The sequence below is a fragment of the Dendrobates tinctorius genome, unplaced genomic scaffold (assembly GCF_039654945.1).
Source record: "Dendrobates tinctorius isolate UK_male_01 unplaced genomic scaffold, ASM3965494v1 ptg000133l, whole genome shotgun sequence".
In the NCBI taxonomy this organism is placed as follows: Eukaryota; Metazoa; Chordata; class Amphibia; order Anura; family Dendrobatidae; genus Dendrobates; species Dendrobates tinctorius.
The window spans coordinates 2,608,211-2,624,458 of record NW_027361801.1 but is presented as its reverse complement, the minus strand read 5'-3'; the positions used below and the strand labels follow the sequence as shown (position 1 = coordinate 2,624,458).

Sequence of the window (16,248 nt, the reverse complement as noted above, 5' to 3'; positions counted from 1 at the left end):
ATGGTTGTCTGCTAAAATTGTGATCTGTTGGGTTGGATTTTCCCTGATAATTTTCCACCATGCACCCCTACTCTTCTTGTGATCTCCCAGTTTAATGTGACTTGTGGATGGTCTTATTGTTTGTACAAACTATACTTCGCTTGATGTATACTTCGCTAATCTTGGCCATCGTGAAACCTGAGGAAGCTTTAAGTAGGCACGTGAACTTTTGGCTGGTTCTTGACTACAGCATATTTCCCAAATTTTCTGAACAATCTTTACACATTAGATAGAAATCGCCTGAACCTGGAAATTTAGGTGGGGTCGGCCAACCAGCTAATAAATGTATGGTGGCCTCCCAACTGATCCCCAACAGATTATGTCTGGGGGCAGAAAGATCGGGACAGTTGGAATTCAATCGTCTGATCCTTTGGGGGGGGGCTAAACAGTCTTCTGATGATTTTGGCAGCAACTTTCTCATAAAGAAAGTAACCAATTAGAACAGAGCAATATAAAGGTTAAACAATAGTCAGGAATAACTTATCTGCCACAATGAGACAGAATGCTCCCATGAATATATATACACAAATTCGAAAGAGTGGAGTCACAGAATTCTGTCTTTAACGTATATACAATGTCATTTTTATTTCAACATAGACCATAAGTATAAACATACAATAACATCAGTGTGTTCAAATAGAGGCATAGTTCATATGTGAGATTTTATATGAAGGATACAGGTTAAAAAAGAGTCTGGAAGTAAACACTAGAATGCAAGGTAAAAGACAGGTGGGATCAAGTTCATGAGAGGATAAGCCATAATGTATTTTGTGCATGTGCATTTAAGAGGCGAAAAATACAGGAGCTAACTCAGGATTGATCCCATGAATTTGATCCCACCGGTCTTTTACCTTGTATTCTAGTGTTTACTTCCCCAGACTCTTTTTTACCTTCATATAAAATCTCACATGTGAACTATGTAATATTTATGTCTCTATTTGAACACACTGATGTTATTACATGTTTATATTGAAATAAAAATGACATTATATATACTTTAGAGTCACAGAACTCTGTCTTTAATCTTTCGAATTTGTGTATATCTCTTATAGAGAAAACAGGAAGGTTGAGCCGAGTGCTCCTGTGTATGGGGAAGTGTATGGGAGAGATAGCCGAACACTTGTTTAGCCAAAATCTATCGAATGTGTATTGTTTGCTTACACCATATAATCGGAAATTGTTGTAATCTTGACAGAAAGTGTTCAAATTCCAAGCAGTGCCCCCATAGGAGACAATGAGTATTACACAGTAACCAATGATCTAGCCATGTAATTCATTGATATGTCGGTTCCTACAGAGCACATGACGCTCCTTGCAAATACTTTCGCTTATAGTTAATGGAGGAATCTATACTTTCAACTCCTAAACCATTCTGTAAATTAAAGGCATCTAGTGCTTGTTATCAGAAGCATTGGTAAATGGTGGCTATACAGCTCCGAAAAGCTGCAGTTCCGCCTGGTACATCGTGTCAGTCTTTTGTGCGTTTGTCTTATTTGATATTTTATTCTATTTTTATAGTAAAGGAGTGCTATTTGTAAAGGAATATGTGAACTCAAGAGACAGCATGAAAGCTCCATCTGCCTCCAGGTAAAACTTAAAGTGTAATTTATTTGTGATACTGTGAGATTTATATGAATATGTTACATGTCTCTGAAGTGTATAGTATACACACACACATATAGATGAGGCTGAGCGGCAGTACCAGGTACCGCTTATACATACCAGTGCCAGCGTCCCTGAGTAGACACTTAATTCTGCTGATCCAGGTGGGGTACACAGTATAGACCCCCTCTAATCACACATTGATTGGTCTGCATTATATGGGGAATACACATTAAAGTTTTTTTTCCCCTCTGACTCACCCACACATTCACGTGTTGATAAAAAAAAGGTGCCAAAGAACTGCCCATGAAATGCGGAAAATCAAACGTGAAGCTGCCAAGATGCCATTTGCCACCAGTTTTGCCATATTTCAGAGCTGCAATGTTACTGGAGTATCAAAAAGCTCAAGGTGTGCCATACTCAGGGACATGGCCAAGGTAAGGAAGGCTGGAAAACGACCACCTTTCAACGAGAAACATAAGATAAAACATCAAGACTGGGCCAAGAAATTTCTTAAGACTGATTTTTCTAAGGTTTTATGGACTGATGAAATGAGAGTGACTCTTGATGGGCCAGATGGATGGGCCCGAGGCTGGATCAGTAAAGGGCAGAGAGCTCCACTCTGACTCAGATGCCAGCAAGGTGGAGGTAGGGTACTGGTATGGGCTGGTATCATCAAAGTTGAACTTGTGGGACCTTTTCGGGTTGAGGATGGAGTGAAGCTCAACTCCCAGACCTACTGCCAGTTTCTGGAAGACACCTTCTTCAAGTAGTGGTACAGGAAGAAGTCGGTATCGTTCAAGAAAAACATGATTTTCATGCAGGACAATGCTCCATCACATGCATCCAGATACTCCACAGCGTGGCTGCCCAGTAAAGGTCTAAAAGAAGAAAAAATAATGACATGGCCCCCTTGTTCACCTGATCTGAACCCCATAGAGAACCTGTGGTCCCTCCTAAAATGTGAGATCTACAGGGAGTGAAAACAGTACACCTCTCCGAACAGTGTCTGGGAGGCTGTGGTGGCTGCTGCACGCAATGTTGATGGTAAACAGATCAAGCAACTGACAGAATCTATGGATGGAAGGCTTTTGAGTGTCATCATAAAGAAAGGTGGCTATGTTGGTCACTGATTTTTTTTTTTGTTTTGTTTTTGAATGTCAGAAATGTTTATTTCTAAATTTTGTGTTGCTCTATTGGTTTACCTGGTGAAAATAAACAAATGAGATGGGTATGTATTTGGTTTTTATTAAGTTGCCTAATAATTCTGCACAGTAATAGTTACCTGCACAAACAGATATCCTCCTAAGATAGCCAAATCTAAAAAAAACCCCACTCCAACTTCCAAAAATATTAAGCTTTGATAGCTATGAGTCTTTTGGGTTGATTGAGAACGTAGTTGTTATTCAATAATAAAAAGAATCCTCTCAAATACAACTTGCTTAATAATTCTGCACACGGTGTAGAAGTTTAGTAATGCATGCTTCCAGCCAATCAGAGGCCAGCAGCTGATGTCGGCATACATGTGACTGGGGGTGCATGGCAGTGATGTCATTCGTTCTTGTCTCTTGCATGCTGAAGTCGGCTGCCTGCTTCAGAAGAGGACGCTGCGCAGCGGGGGAGCCAAGGGAAGGAAGGGAGTATAATTGTTTGTTTTTGTCTATTTATTGAAGAACAGCAGCAAAACGGGGACACGGATACCAGCATGGGGCCAAGAATAAGGGACCTACTATTATTATTTATTATCATGGCGCCATTTATTCCATGGCACTTTACATGTGAGGAGGGGTATATAGAATAACAAGTACAATAATCTTGAACAAAATGAGTCACAACTGGTACAGGAGGAGAGAGAACCCTGCCCACGAGGGCTCACAATCTACAAGGGATGGGTGAGGATACAGTAGACGAGGGCAGATCTGGTCGTGCAGCGGTTTTTTCAGTCAAGATGGGGTGCAGAGTGTTCATTAATAAGAAAAAATGAACTTTTTTGAATTTACCAACTGACTGCAATGAAACTAGGAGTGAAACATTTAAAGTGGTATGAATACTTTCTGTACCAACTGTATATACATATATATAGTATATATATATATATATATATATATATATATATATATACACACACACACATATTACAGGATGGGGGGGTCCCTGGTCCAAATCTTGCATCGGATTATAGTTACGCCACTGTGGCAGAGTTACTGAAGACCTTGGGCAGATAGGAGGCATTATGGATACGTAGACAGGTGGCAGACAAAAATCCAGAGTGACAAGGAAGTCTAATACCATGGAAGCCGCATACAGCCAAGAAGACGTCTTGAAAACTGTAGGCTGGCACGAAGAAGAAAAGGTCCTAGATGGCAAGTGGGTAGCGATACTGGAAACCGCAGATAAGCAGGTGAAGACTTCCACTGACAGGTGCAAGGCCAGATAAGTAACTCATGGACAGGGAACCACAGATAGCCCCTAGACGTCCTGATGAATGTGGACTGGAACTGTGCACAGCAAACAAAGAGTTACTACAAGTATTAGAGCCATACTAAGACACATGGGTGTCTCTAGGGAGCCTTAATATAGTCCTTGGAAGTACAACACATGGATCGTGTCAGGCTACTTGCAAAGCCTGATGTGGAGCACCAGAAAATCAAACAGACCAGGGCATGTGCATAACACTTTGACTTTCTTCTGCCTCTCCATTCCTTAGATATGGCTCTCTCTCTTCCCTGTGAGTAAATCTAGTCTTGTTAGTCAACTGGGCATTGTCTCAAGCTCCTCCCTAGAGGAGTCTTATACAGGGTTACGCCCACTTGGGTAACGAGACTAGATCTATGTACAGGGAAGAAAGAGCCATATCTCAGGAATGGAGAGACACAGGAAGAAAATAAAAACCATGTTGAATTGAGGGGAACAGCAGCATTTACACTAGGTAAAAAAAAAACATTTATGGCGATTTACAGGTTCTCTTTAAGCCATAATGGGTCAGGTATGCTGTATAAGACTCGTAGTGATGATATATCTTTTTCTCTGACAGAAGCTTCACAGATTACTCAGATGATGGGGGGGAGCATCTGTCCTACAGCAGCAGCTCCAGTTATCTGTACAGCAGCCCACCAGTGAGGTAAGATATGTGGACGTACATCACGCGATCCTTACCTACCCAGATACATTTGTTTGTCAGTGAGGGTGTACTTTATTCTTTGAGGTGACATCTGTTCTCTCTATATAAATTAAGTTATATCATGTATTCTATAAAAATATAATAGTATTGATTACTTTTCACGTAAAACAACATATTCTTTACGGGATATGATCCTAATGTCACAAGGTTGGTGGAACTGATGTGAGACATACATATAATTGTGATACGTGCTGTCTCTTTATGACCCAGATTTCAGATTTCTGCTCTTAAATATTAATGTGTCAGTCAAACCAAGCAAAAAAAAAAAAATAGCATCAGAAAATGAAATGTCAGCGTTGTCTCTCTGTGTGATCCGGTGCAGATATCAAGGGACGTTTTCCCTTTGATGGATATAGTCAGGATCAGTCAGTTCTCTGTTGTAGTTAAAGTTGCAAAATGTAATTTTGTTTTGGAGTTTTATAGACTTTTCTTTTTTACTTCTCTACAGTATTTGCTTGCTGAGACCCCCTGTTGTGTAGAATTCCAGGGTTTACTGCTCCATCCTCTTAGTTGTTCATTTCTTACAATGGAAACAAACCTATAATGTGGGTTTTAGCTTTGTCAGGAGCTTGTATGGGCCAGATCCGATGTCAGAAAGCTCACACAATCTATAGCTACAAGGGGAGGAGATGAACGCAGTGTGTATGCAACTTATGGAGGGAGGTCCCGTGGGTAAGGGAGTACTACTATTAGTAAGGCTATGTTCACACAGGGCGTTTTTGCTGCGTTGTTTTTTTGTTTTCTGCAGCAAAACCTGCTCTCTGGGCAGTAAAAAAAAGCTGCAAAAAAAAGCAGGTTTCTTTGGTTTTTCTTGATTTTTTTTTCTACTTTTTTGCTGCATTTTTGTCATGCCACATTTTTGGCACAAAAAACGCTTTTTTTAGTGTTTTTTTCACCAACCATTATTTTCAGTGGGTGAAAAGATGATGCTGAAAAACCGCTGAAAGAACGATATGCTCTATTCTGCAAAAAAACATGCAAAGCACAAAATACTGAGGACAAAAAATCAAGCTGTGTGCAGGAGATTTCTGAAATGTGATAGACTTTGCTGGTACTGTAAAATGCAACTGAAAATTTGAATTAAAAAATGCATTTAAAAAATGCAGTAAAAACTCCTAGTGTGAACATACCCCAAAGCAGCAAGTGTTGCATGGCGGTGTGAGGACTCCGATGGGACAGATGACCACAGGGGCGGACATACCATTGCTGCAACCTGTGCGGCTCCTGTTTAGGAGGGGGCCACTACTACTTCCAAAGCAGGTGGAATTGTACATTATGATAAGCTATTTTTCTGCAAAGGGCCCCTATATTGTTCTGGCACAGGGGCCTTTTCTCTCTGTCCGCCCTGCCGATTGCATGTAGATATCAGCCTTTTGGGTATGGTTACTCATTGCAGTAGCAGATTTTGCTGTGGAAAGTTCTGCCATGTCTTAATCTTCCAAAACTGTTCTGTTTGGATCAAAGGAACCAATTTTCAGTTGCAGAAATTTGCACAAAATCTGCAGTGTGGGAATTCATCCTTGTAATGGAAAAGGTGAAATCTGCTTGCATGCTGCAGAGATATCTTCACCAAATAAGCAACATGTCAACCGAGGATAAATGCACTGCTGATTTTTCCCCAAATATCCATTTGTCTATATATTTGAATTCCAGATTGTACCCACAGATTGCATATGGTAAAGTCTGTAACATACTGTATGTTGATTTTGGCACAGATTATTTCACTTAAACATTGCAAAGTGTGAAGTCCGCAATGAATTCAGCACAAAAAAAATTGACATGCTGCATATTCTAAAATCTGCACCACAGGTTAACTTACTCTCGGGAATTTTCTACAAACGTGTAGATGAGATTTTCAGTATCTTACCTACTTAGATGATGCTGTATTAGGACTTGTTCACATGTTGCGTTTTTGCAGCACTTTACTGTACCAGCAAAGTGAATGTGGGTCGCCCTCACACCCAGGGCTGTGGGGTACTCGGTACCGGGCCGGTATCTCACAGGGAAGTGTCACAGTAGCGGTGACCCGGTCCGTGGCCCTGGGCGCCCATTGTAAATGTTCAGTGTGAATGTGTAAGTCGTGACGCCACCTGTGGTGTTCGGCAATGTAGATGTTAAGCCGACGCTGCAGACAGTTCCTCTGGGACAGATGGTGTGGTGCAGCAGTGATGGTATAGCCCTCCACAGGCAGGGCTGTAGTCCCAGGGCAGAGTGGATGTAGCGACACTTAGATGGTGTAGTGTCGGGCGCAAGGGATGAAGCAGTGCTGGGCAGGTTGACGCAGGAATAAGTGGAGGACACCAGGGCATGTAGTTCCAAAGCTTTACTCACAGTCTGTTGCAAGTACAGGTGCCCGCATCCGTGCCGTGTCCTCCGGGTCAGGAGTTCAGCCAACTTCCAGGCAAGATGAAGTACTCCTTTCCAACACTCCGCCAACATATGTGCCTTTTCTAAACGTCTCCCTCTTAGCGCCTTTAAGTGAAGTACTCCTAGTACTGAGTTACACTGGAGTTCCTCCTGTCAGATGTTCCTATGAACTCTACTTGTACGGCAGACAACTGTAGCCTGCTTCAGGGACTCTCTGCTTCTAATTCCCGGCTCTCTATCTCGTTGCTGTTGTGCACCCAAGTCTTGTGTGGGAATAAAGTGATGACAAACTTCTATTCCTCCGGTGTCTGTTACCGGACCATAAGTATCCAAACAACCTTGGGGACTGGACCCCGGCCTTGCGCTTAGAACTTGAGTGGGGTTCTCCTCTAACCCTTAATCCTCTGTTCTCTTCCTCTCCTCACATTCCGTACTAATCCTTTCCTTCTTATGGAGAGTCAGGCTTTCTTTCAGTGTTCCTTTCCTGTGCCAGCGGACCCAGATCACTGAGGTCGGCTGCAGCACTTTCCCTCCTTCATCCCTCTCAGGGGATCTCCTTACACAGGTCCGACCTCGTCAGACTCCTGTGACTAACTCTCTATATCCTATCCTCTTCCCGCTCTTTAGTGCAAACTAAACTCCACCCGCCTCCCAGCACGCTTCATGTTCCAAGCAGGGAGCCACCAAAGGGTGCTTTGCTACACTACTGTGTTGTGTGGGATGCAGGTGTTGGAGTGTGGTCAGGTGTCTCCACCTAACCTGAATGGTGGGGTACCACACCACAGGAGGAGGTGCAGTACCTCTGTGGTGACTGAACCCTCAGGGGCGCCACAAATGCGATTTCTGAAATCTCACACTTATATTTTCCTGGCAGGTTTGAACCATCAAAGTGTATTTTTTTTTTTTCAAATGTGCAACATGACAATTTTTTCAGCGATTTTGCAATGTTTTTCACTCATTCAGATAAAGGAATTAAAAAACAAATCTAGGTAAAGTAATCCTGGTTTTACATGTTCATGGAGAGGGTAATCTGTTGACTCTTGCCTTCCGCACCTGTCTCTGCCATGTATGTCAAGGGCTGAGCTGATGGATTTCATAGATCACCATTGGTGCATTGTTAGAGAGACTTAAAGGGGTGGTCCACAACGAGCGATCAGAGTCTGGGGCTCATGTACTGCTTACATACCCTCTGCTGTCTATGCCCACCACTGACACAGGCCGCCCTACTTTCATCACTCTTGCTCTTTGCTGATCACTGACAACCTGATGCAGGAGTGTGGACAGTAGTTGTCACTTCCACAGTGACTAGAATCTACGAGCGAAGATCTTCAGCTTTAAGGTCTCTTGATTACATACTTGTTCTATCACCTTTGTTTCCAGATCTGGTGAAGGTCCCTGCACTTACTGCGGTCGGGAAATCAAAGACTGTCCCAAAATCATTCTAGAGCACCTTAACATCCACTGTCATGAATATTGCTTCAAGGTAACGATGCTTTGTATAATTTCTATCAGTTTTTAAAAAAATGGCTGCTCCAATTCAATATATCCAAAAAGTTAAATAAATGTAAAAAGTGATTGGTGAACATGGAAAAATATTTTTAACTCCACATTAAAAAATTCTGTGCTGACTAAATCTCTCAATAAATAAGAGTAAAAGCACCATTTTTATAATACTGCGTTCCAGACCACCTGCATGGACCAAGAGTAAAAACTTACCATTTTGGTTTTCAGGTGCCACCACTCGAGGGAGCTGTGGAGCCTATGGAATGCTGTATTATTGCGTTCAGCAGATATAGATATATATGGCACTCAGAGCTCTGTACCGTGGATTGTGCTCTGACTCCAGAAAATATATGTCCCGTATTTAAGAAATAATTCAGCAAAAAAATTTTGGACGTAAAAATGACATAATAGTTCAAGGTGGAGATTTAATGCACCTTCCAGAAGACAGGTGCAACCGATTCTACCACTGCTTATTGAAACACAATTCAACATACTGGACAAGTGCCGGCTGTGCTATATAACTGGTGCTTGCCCCTAACAGCAGCATCTGGTACCAGCTCCATTTGCTGCTGTTTAACTATATAAATGCCAGTCTCAGTCTCTGACAGCAACATTTAAATGGCGTGATTGGAAGGAAGCTGGAACAATTGTTCTGGAGCCCATCAGCCCCTCACAACAGATCGCAGGGAGTCAATGGTTTGTCGTGGTACCCAGGGCCAAATAAAGGCCCCCATCATGGTGCCTGGGCTGAGCTTCATAGATCAGCAAATTTACTGTATACTGCAATATCGTAGTATTGCTCTATATAATACAAGTGATCAAACAATTCAAATCCCCTATATATATATATATATATACATAATATATGTATATATATATACTGAAATATACACAGTATATATATATATAGATATGTATATTAAAAATAAAAATGATAAATTTAACTCATCCTCCTTTTTCCTAATTCAAGAATTAAGAAATGTAATAGATGAGCATATTTATTTTCACAGCTTCCATCAAAAAGTCTCATCTATGAAAGTATAAAATTATTTAACCGTTAAAGACTTTAGAGCAAAAATAAAAAAAAAGAAATTGAATTGCCATTTTTCTGTCATTGCACTTCACCCAAAACTTGAATGAAAGGGGTCAAAACATCATATGTGCTCCAAGATGGTATAAAAAACCCCGCAGCTCGCCACACAAACAAATCCTCCCAACAGCCTGTGGTATGGCGACTGGTCATGTGGTTAATGGGTGGTATGTATCACAGAGGTGCGTAGCCCTGTGATGGAAGCCTGGGCTTGTTTTGCTCAGCAGATCTACTGCTGAGGGTTTTGCTATACATTGGAAAGGCTTTCAGGTGATTTGTAGAGATGGGTCGGTCCAGTCACCTACATACCCACCCAAGATGGAGCCTGTGTGTTTGTGTGCTGGCAGCAGTGCTGTCTAGTCTGAGCCAGGGTGAGAAGGCCTGCGATATACCTTCGGAGAGGACGCCTCTGAGGGTAAGAGGTATTTGGGAACCTGTGCGGTCGGCACGGACAGTTAATAAACACTAATCTGTGGTAGGCACACCGGGCTCAGCGAGGACCATGGGTTCTACGAATAGGAAAGGTGGCCAGACGGCGCACAGGGTGCTGCATGTTACCAAGTACCTGAGATTCGGTTTATGCTATGTATTAATAAACCGAATGGACTTGTTTTAACCCTGAGTGTCCCAGCATATTCCTCGAAGACCAGCCAAGTGTGTACTCCCCGTCCACAGATAATGGAGATGTGTTACAAGCCCATTGACAGAAAAATTAAAAATGTATTTGCCAGAAAATGGAGACAATGAGTTTAAACTTTTTTTTTTTCAACGCTAATCTATATTAAAAAGAACTTTATCAGTTTGGGATTGCCGTAGTCGTACTGAGTTGGAAAATATTGATGCCAGGTCATTTTTACTGCACAACGAATGCTGTCAAAATAGAACCCCAAAAATGAATGGCAGCAATTGAAAACTACAACTTGTCCTGCAAATAACAAGCCCTCATACGTCTATGTTGATGGAAAAATTATAAAAATTATGACTCTTCGAAAAAGAGGGAAAAATAAAACAAAGTGCAAAAATGAAGGCTCGGTTGGGAAGGGGGATAATAAAGGTGTTCTATGATGGAAATATCACCACGGCGAAGATCGTCTGAGCTCCAGTTTCCAGCTTTAGGGGCAGATGAATGTGCGATTACATACTCACACATCGTGTCATTGTTTTGCTTTGCAGTGTGGGATTTGCCACAAGCCTATGGGAGATTTGATTGACAGCCTGTTCATCCATCGTGACGTGGTTCATTGCGAGGGTTGTTACGAGAAGCTCTTCTAGTAAGTAGAATATATATATATATATTACTATTCAATAACGCGAAAGGTGAAAACAATAATAAATAAGTAGAACTGATGCGTTCAGTCTAAACCCAGGTTCCCATGAATACAAACCTTTCCAAAAAGAAGCCATTTACCACCAGGGAGAGTTAAGGCCAGTCATACATTTTCCTTGCGGTGGTATCTGCTTATAACACAACTCCCTTGTGATGTCCATGTGCCGTAGCAGAAGTTGATCTGGCCTGCCAGCCCCTTTAAGGAGAACCATTAGAAGCACAGGCATCTGGCTAATGGGATGTGCTGCCGGTGCTGGATACCGGGGTGTCTGGTGTCAATTTGCTATTTGGCTTTTTGACAGTTTATTTAGACATAGGATGGCAAGCGTAATCTTTCTGCGGCTGAAGGAAAACCTGTCTCCAATTTGTGGATCAATTTGCACTTGTGTAGTCGACAGGGCATCTCCGTTACCGTCGCTCGCTGCCGCTCTTTTCAAACCTCCGAGCAGGGGATATATATTAAAGATCACTTTTAAAGAAGACCTGTCACTTGCAATAAATCTGTAAATTTATCACCTGTTGTAAATACCACTTTTCTCCCGAATCCGGCTTTGTTTTTCTATTGTTCTTGCGCCTTTCCGTCCCTGAGATATGGCCTCCTTTTTTCCTTTATGTCATTCTTGACTTTTTAGACCAGTGGACGTTGTCATCGAGGGATCTCCCATAGAGAACAGCGGAGGACCACACCCACTTGACTATCATAAAGTAATTAGATTTATATGTAAGGACAGCAGAATCACAGGAACAAAAGAAAAAAAACCAAAAAAGCTGGATTCAGGAGAATTTACACCAAGAAAAGAAAGACAAATGCATAGGGTTATGGGATTGGGCACTCAACAAGTGGCTTCCTCAGGCCTCTACACAGCTCTTCACCTCTTTAAAGGGGCTATCTAGGACTTTTTTTTTACTATGGCCATAAAACTAACAGGCACGTGGTTGGTACCTACCTGCCTGTTGTGCCTGGCACCAATCGATACCCGCACATAGAGGTCACAGACCGCTCCTGGGGGCGATTTAGCAGCTTCCATTGACATGACATCAACAGAGCAGCAACTTCTCTTCTGCTCTGTTGACAGGATGTGACTACCGACGCCGATTGACAGCCGGCTCCTTACTGCCTAACTGCGGAGAGCCGGCTGTCAATTAGCAGGACGTCAGCAGTCACACCTCACCGACAAGACAGCCTGGAAGAGGAAGAGCTGCTCCGTTGATGTGGAGCAGCTAAATCGCTGGCAAGAGCGGTCAATGACCACTATGTGTCGCTGGCAAACAGAAGAAGCAGGTAGTAAGAAAATGCCTGCCTGTTCGTTTTTAAGCCCACAGTAAAAGTAAATAAATAAAAAAATTTAGTAGACCAGGAAAAACTCTTTAGGGGCTTGTCCTTTTTGTATAATTCCTTTGATACTTAGGGAAATCTTATTATGAATCAAGTTTTTTTGCAAACAAAAAAGGATCCATCAAGCATGAGCACTAGCACTCATTAGAATTGGTGGAGAGCAGTACAATACTCCATTGTCCTCTGCAGACAGGTTTCTTTTTTTAGAGAAAGCAGTCCCACCGGGGTCCTGGTGCCTTTATAGCCCCGTAATGTACATAATAGTAGGTGAGTGGTCCGGTGACAGATTTTACAAGACACCCAGGACCTTCACATTATACTTGGTAAAAGAGTGTATTAGATGAGACAACCCTTTTATAAGAGTATTTCTCCCCGAAACATTATGTGTTTAGAAAACCCTGAGTGTAGGTGTAATCTGGTATAAAGGAATCTACAGTATGTGCCTCATTACGTAAGGGCGTCCAGAAATAGAAGGAACGTATTCATACAATGGGTTCTATATAGGACATCCATTCCCGGAGTATTACACATTAGAGATGACGGTGGAACAACATGAGAGGGAAAACTGATGAAAGCAGCAGGGAACGGGCAGCCATGCAGACAAATTGGGAAGTGACTGTAGATTCACAGCTGAAGAGATGCAGCAGAGCGCGGCCAAATACCCTGAATTATTCATGGCAAAGCATAGCGCGGCAATCGGCTGGAAATAAGGGAAGGCTAGATAGATAGATAGATAGATAATAGATAGGAGATAGATAGATAGATTCATAGATAATAGGTAGATAATAGATAGATAAATTGATATAGATAACTGATAGATAGATATTAGGGATGAGCGAATATGCTAACCGAGTGACTCTGGCGTGCTCGAATAATATGTTTGAGTCCCCGCGGCTGTTTGACAGCCACAACACATGCAGGGATTAACTAACAAACAGGCAATCTCTGCATGTGTTGTGGCTGTCAAACAGGGACTCAAGCAAATTATTCGAGCACGCCAGAGTCACTCGGTTAGTACTCAAGCATGCTCAGATAGCGCCTTACCCGAGCACGTTCACTCATCACTAATAGTGATAGATAAATCTGATCAGTATATATAGAGATGGATATTCAAAACGGCGGACATATAATTGATAATAGATTTCAGAGAGATTGATATTACATGGATCATAGATGATAAGTTTGAGATGAATGAGACAGAGAAGTCCTGGTGTGTAACCCGCTGAAAATGTTTCGCTGTGACCCCTTTGTGGCCTATTTTCCACCCTTTATGTTTGTATTATTGTTACCAGGGCTGTGTCTTATCATGGAGCACCTTGGCACCACACAACCTTCTGGATGTCCTCCTTTCTGTAAGGTTTAGTCGGTGCCAACTTTTTGTGGCGTCCAGGAAGTTGTTCCTTTTTCCGGGATCCTCTCGGATATTCTGGGAAATTTGTAACGTAGGAGATATATTATATTCAGTGGCCTGACTCAACTCCTTCACACTGATGTATTCTTTCTGTTTCAGGTTAAGAGAAAGAAGACTTTGCCATCCACGCCAAGATTTAATAAAGCTACAGCCACCTATTTCTTTTTTTTTGGTTAGCGATGACCTGATCGCTACATATAAAGTATTTTACTACTTCTATCCCATTTACTTCTAATCTCCAAGGTATATATGATCCGCTCAGAGTAACCCTGCCGTTATCCTCTGCGTCATGTCAGCTCTTTTTAACTCTGTTGGTGATTTATAGAAATCGTCCATTCGTGTATGTAGGACAAATCAGTCAAAATAATTCTATATGTTAGATACAAGTGAGAAGACCACACCGGTCAGGTCTCGGACCACCACTGATACTCAGAATTAAAAACACGTTAGATACAAGTGATACAAGTCAGAGGACCACACCAGTTGGGTCTCGGACCACCACTGATACTCAGAATTAAAAACACGTCAAAAACAAGTGAGAGGAACACACCGGTGAGGTCTTGGACCACCATTGATACTCAGAATGGAAAACACGTCAGATACAAGTGAGAGGACCGTTAGGTCTCGGACCACCACTGATACTCAGAATGGAAAACACGTCAAATACAAGTGAGAGGACCACACTGGTGAGGTCTCGGACCACAACTGATATTCAGAATGGAAAACACGTCAGATACAAGTGAGAGAACCACACCGGTAAGGTCTCAGACCACCACTGATACTCAGAATGGAAAACCTAATGAAATCAGTAGCAGTTTGCATACAATGATGTGTAGGCGAAGTCTCTCCGCAGCGCCAAAGAGGTTCACATGCACCTTCGACATGTTAGATTATTATGATTGGATTCCCTCCCTTTTAAAATAACCATTTGAAATATTCATCTGCAAAGTCTGATTTCTATCTAACCTTTCTGCTCCATTACTCTCACTGCCTAATTATGTAATGAACAATTATATAACTGTAGACCTTATAATAATAATTATTATCACTGGTGATAATAACCCAATATAGTTCTCTGGGTTCTGGACATGCGGAGTCGCTTGCGGCACTACAGAGTCGCTCAGTCTAGCACCACGTTGAGTTTTCCTCTAGAAGAGAATACTTCCACACTTTGTCTCGAAAACCTGTCACAGCCTTCTCAACTACCCAAAAAAAAGGGTTGATCTAACCACTTTAGGGCAGGGTTTACGTAACCACTCCACCTAAAGATCAGTATTGTCCTGGCAAAATTGGACTATGGCAGCAAAAATAAAAAGGTATCAAAGGAGCACATTGTATGCTTCAGAATTCCATCAGCGGACGCAGAGGTCCGGTAAAGCCCCGCAAAAAAAACAACAAAAAGCTATGGGTTCATGGTGCTGTAATGCTTGAGGTATAAACTTCAATGTTATATATAAAATATAGATTTATATATATTATACTTGGACAATATGACCTTTACCATATAAAGGTAATATTCCTGGTAGGATTTAAGTGAACAGGGACCTTGGGGGATAAACTGGCCGCGGCGGTCAGAGCAGTCATAATTTAGAAAATTAAAGTGGTACTCGGATTGATCACCAGGGGAATATCATTGTTTTTTTTTTGTTTTTTAATTTTACTGATCCAGTCCTTTTTATTATTTAGTATAAGGAATATAACATTAATGTCATCCATCCAAGCAAACGAGGGGTTGGTTGGAAGAAAGTAATAATTGCTGCACATCCTGTTATGTTCACGTAGACATGTTTGGGTTCATGGTATACAGTATATTACAATGAGGCTGGTGGGAAATTGGATGCAGGAGCAGAGTCTATACCAGTATGGATGAGATACTCATGGAGGATGTCGGTGTATGTTATGACCAACAATAAAGTATTACTTTAAACTGTATTGTTTCCATTTTTCATTTTCAAAGAAAAAAAAATCACACCAAAGCGATGTGGCATGGGACCATGTGGCGACCAGCAAGTTGCTGCAAACATGACGTACAAGTCTCAGGGGATCCAAACCAGAAAATGATGACCGCCAACGGTTTTTGGAAATTCCAGAAACATTCTCTGACGGCTGAATACTGATTCTTATTAAAAGGGGTTGTCCACCCTTGGGGCTCAAGTTTGAAGTCACTCTATGTGCATGTAGACTTGCGAACACTCAACACGCAGTGTGTGTGACAGTGGCGTAACTACCGGGGTAGCAGCCGAAGCGGTTGCTTTGGGGCCCGGCCCATATAGGGGCCTGGGTCCCCGGTTCCGATCGGCGCTACCCGGTAGTGCAATGAAGTACAGCAGCGCTCCGGCGGGTGCTGTGGCCAACGGTGTCTTGGGGGCCCGCCGGCCCCCCGCGCAGACTC

General features: G+C 42.2%; 1 protein-coding gene across 10 annotated transcripts in view; it reads left to right on the top strand.

The window, feature by feature from the left end:
- ZNF185 (zinc finger protein 185 with LIM domain) overlaps window positions 1–15,788 on the top strand; it is a 155,254-nt gene extending 139,466 nt beyond the window's left edge. For all 10 annotated transcript variants that reach the window (XM_073543437.1, XM_073543434.1, XM_073543432.1 and 7 more), the window contains 5 exons: window positions 1,558–1,626; window positions 4,676–4,762; window positions 8,570–8,672; window positions 10,956–11,053; window positions 13,956–15,788. In XM_073543437.1, coding sequence (XP_073399538.1) covers window positions 1,558–1,626; window positions 4,676–4,762; window positions 8,570–8,672; window positions 10,956–11,053; window position 13,956 — 358 coding nt within the window. In that variant the 3' untranslated portion in view covers window positions 13,957–15,788. The remainder of the gene's footprint in view (window positions 1–1,557; window positions 1,627–4,675; window positions 4,763–8,569; window positions 8,673–10,955; window positions 11,054–13,955) is intronic.
- The last annotated feature ends 460 nt before the right edge of the window (window positions 15,789–16,248 follow it).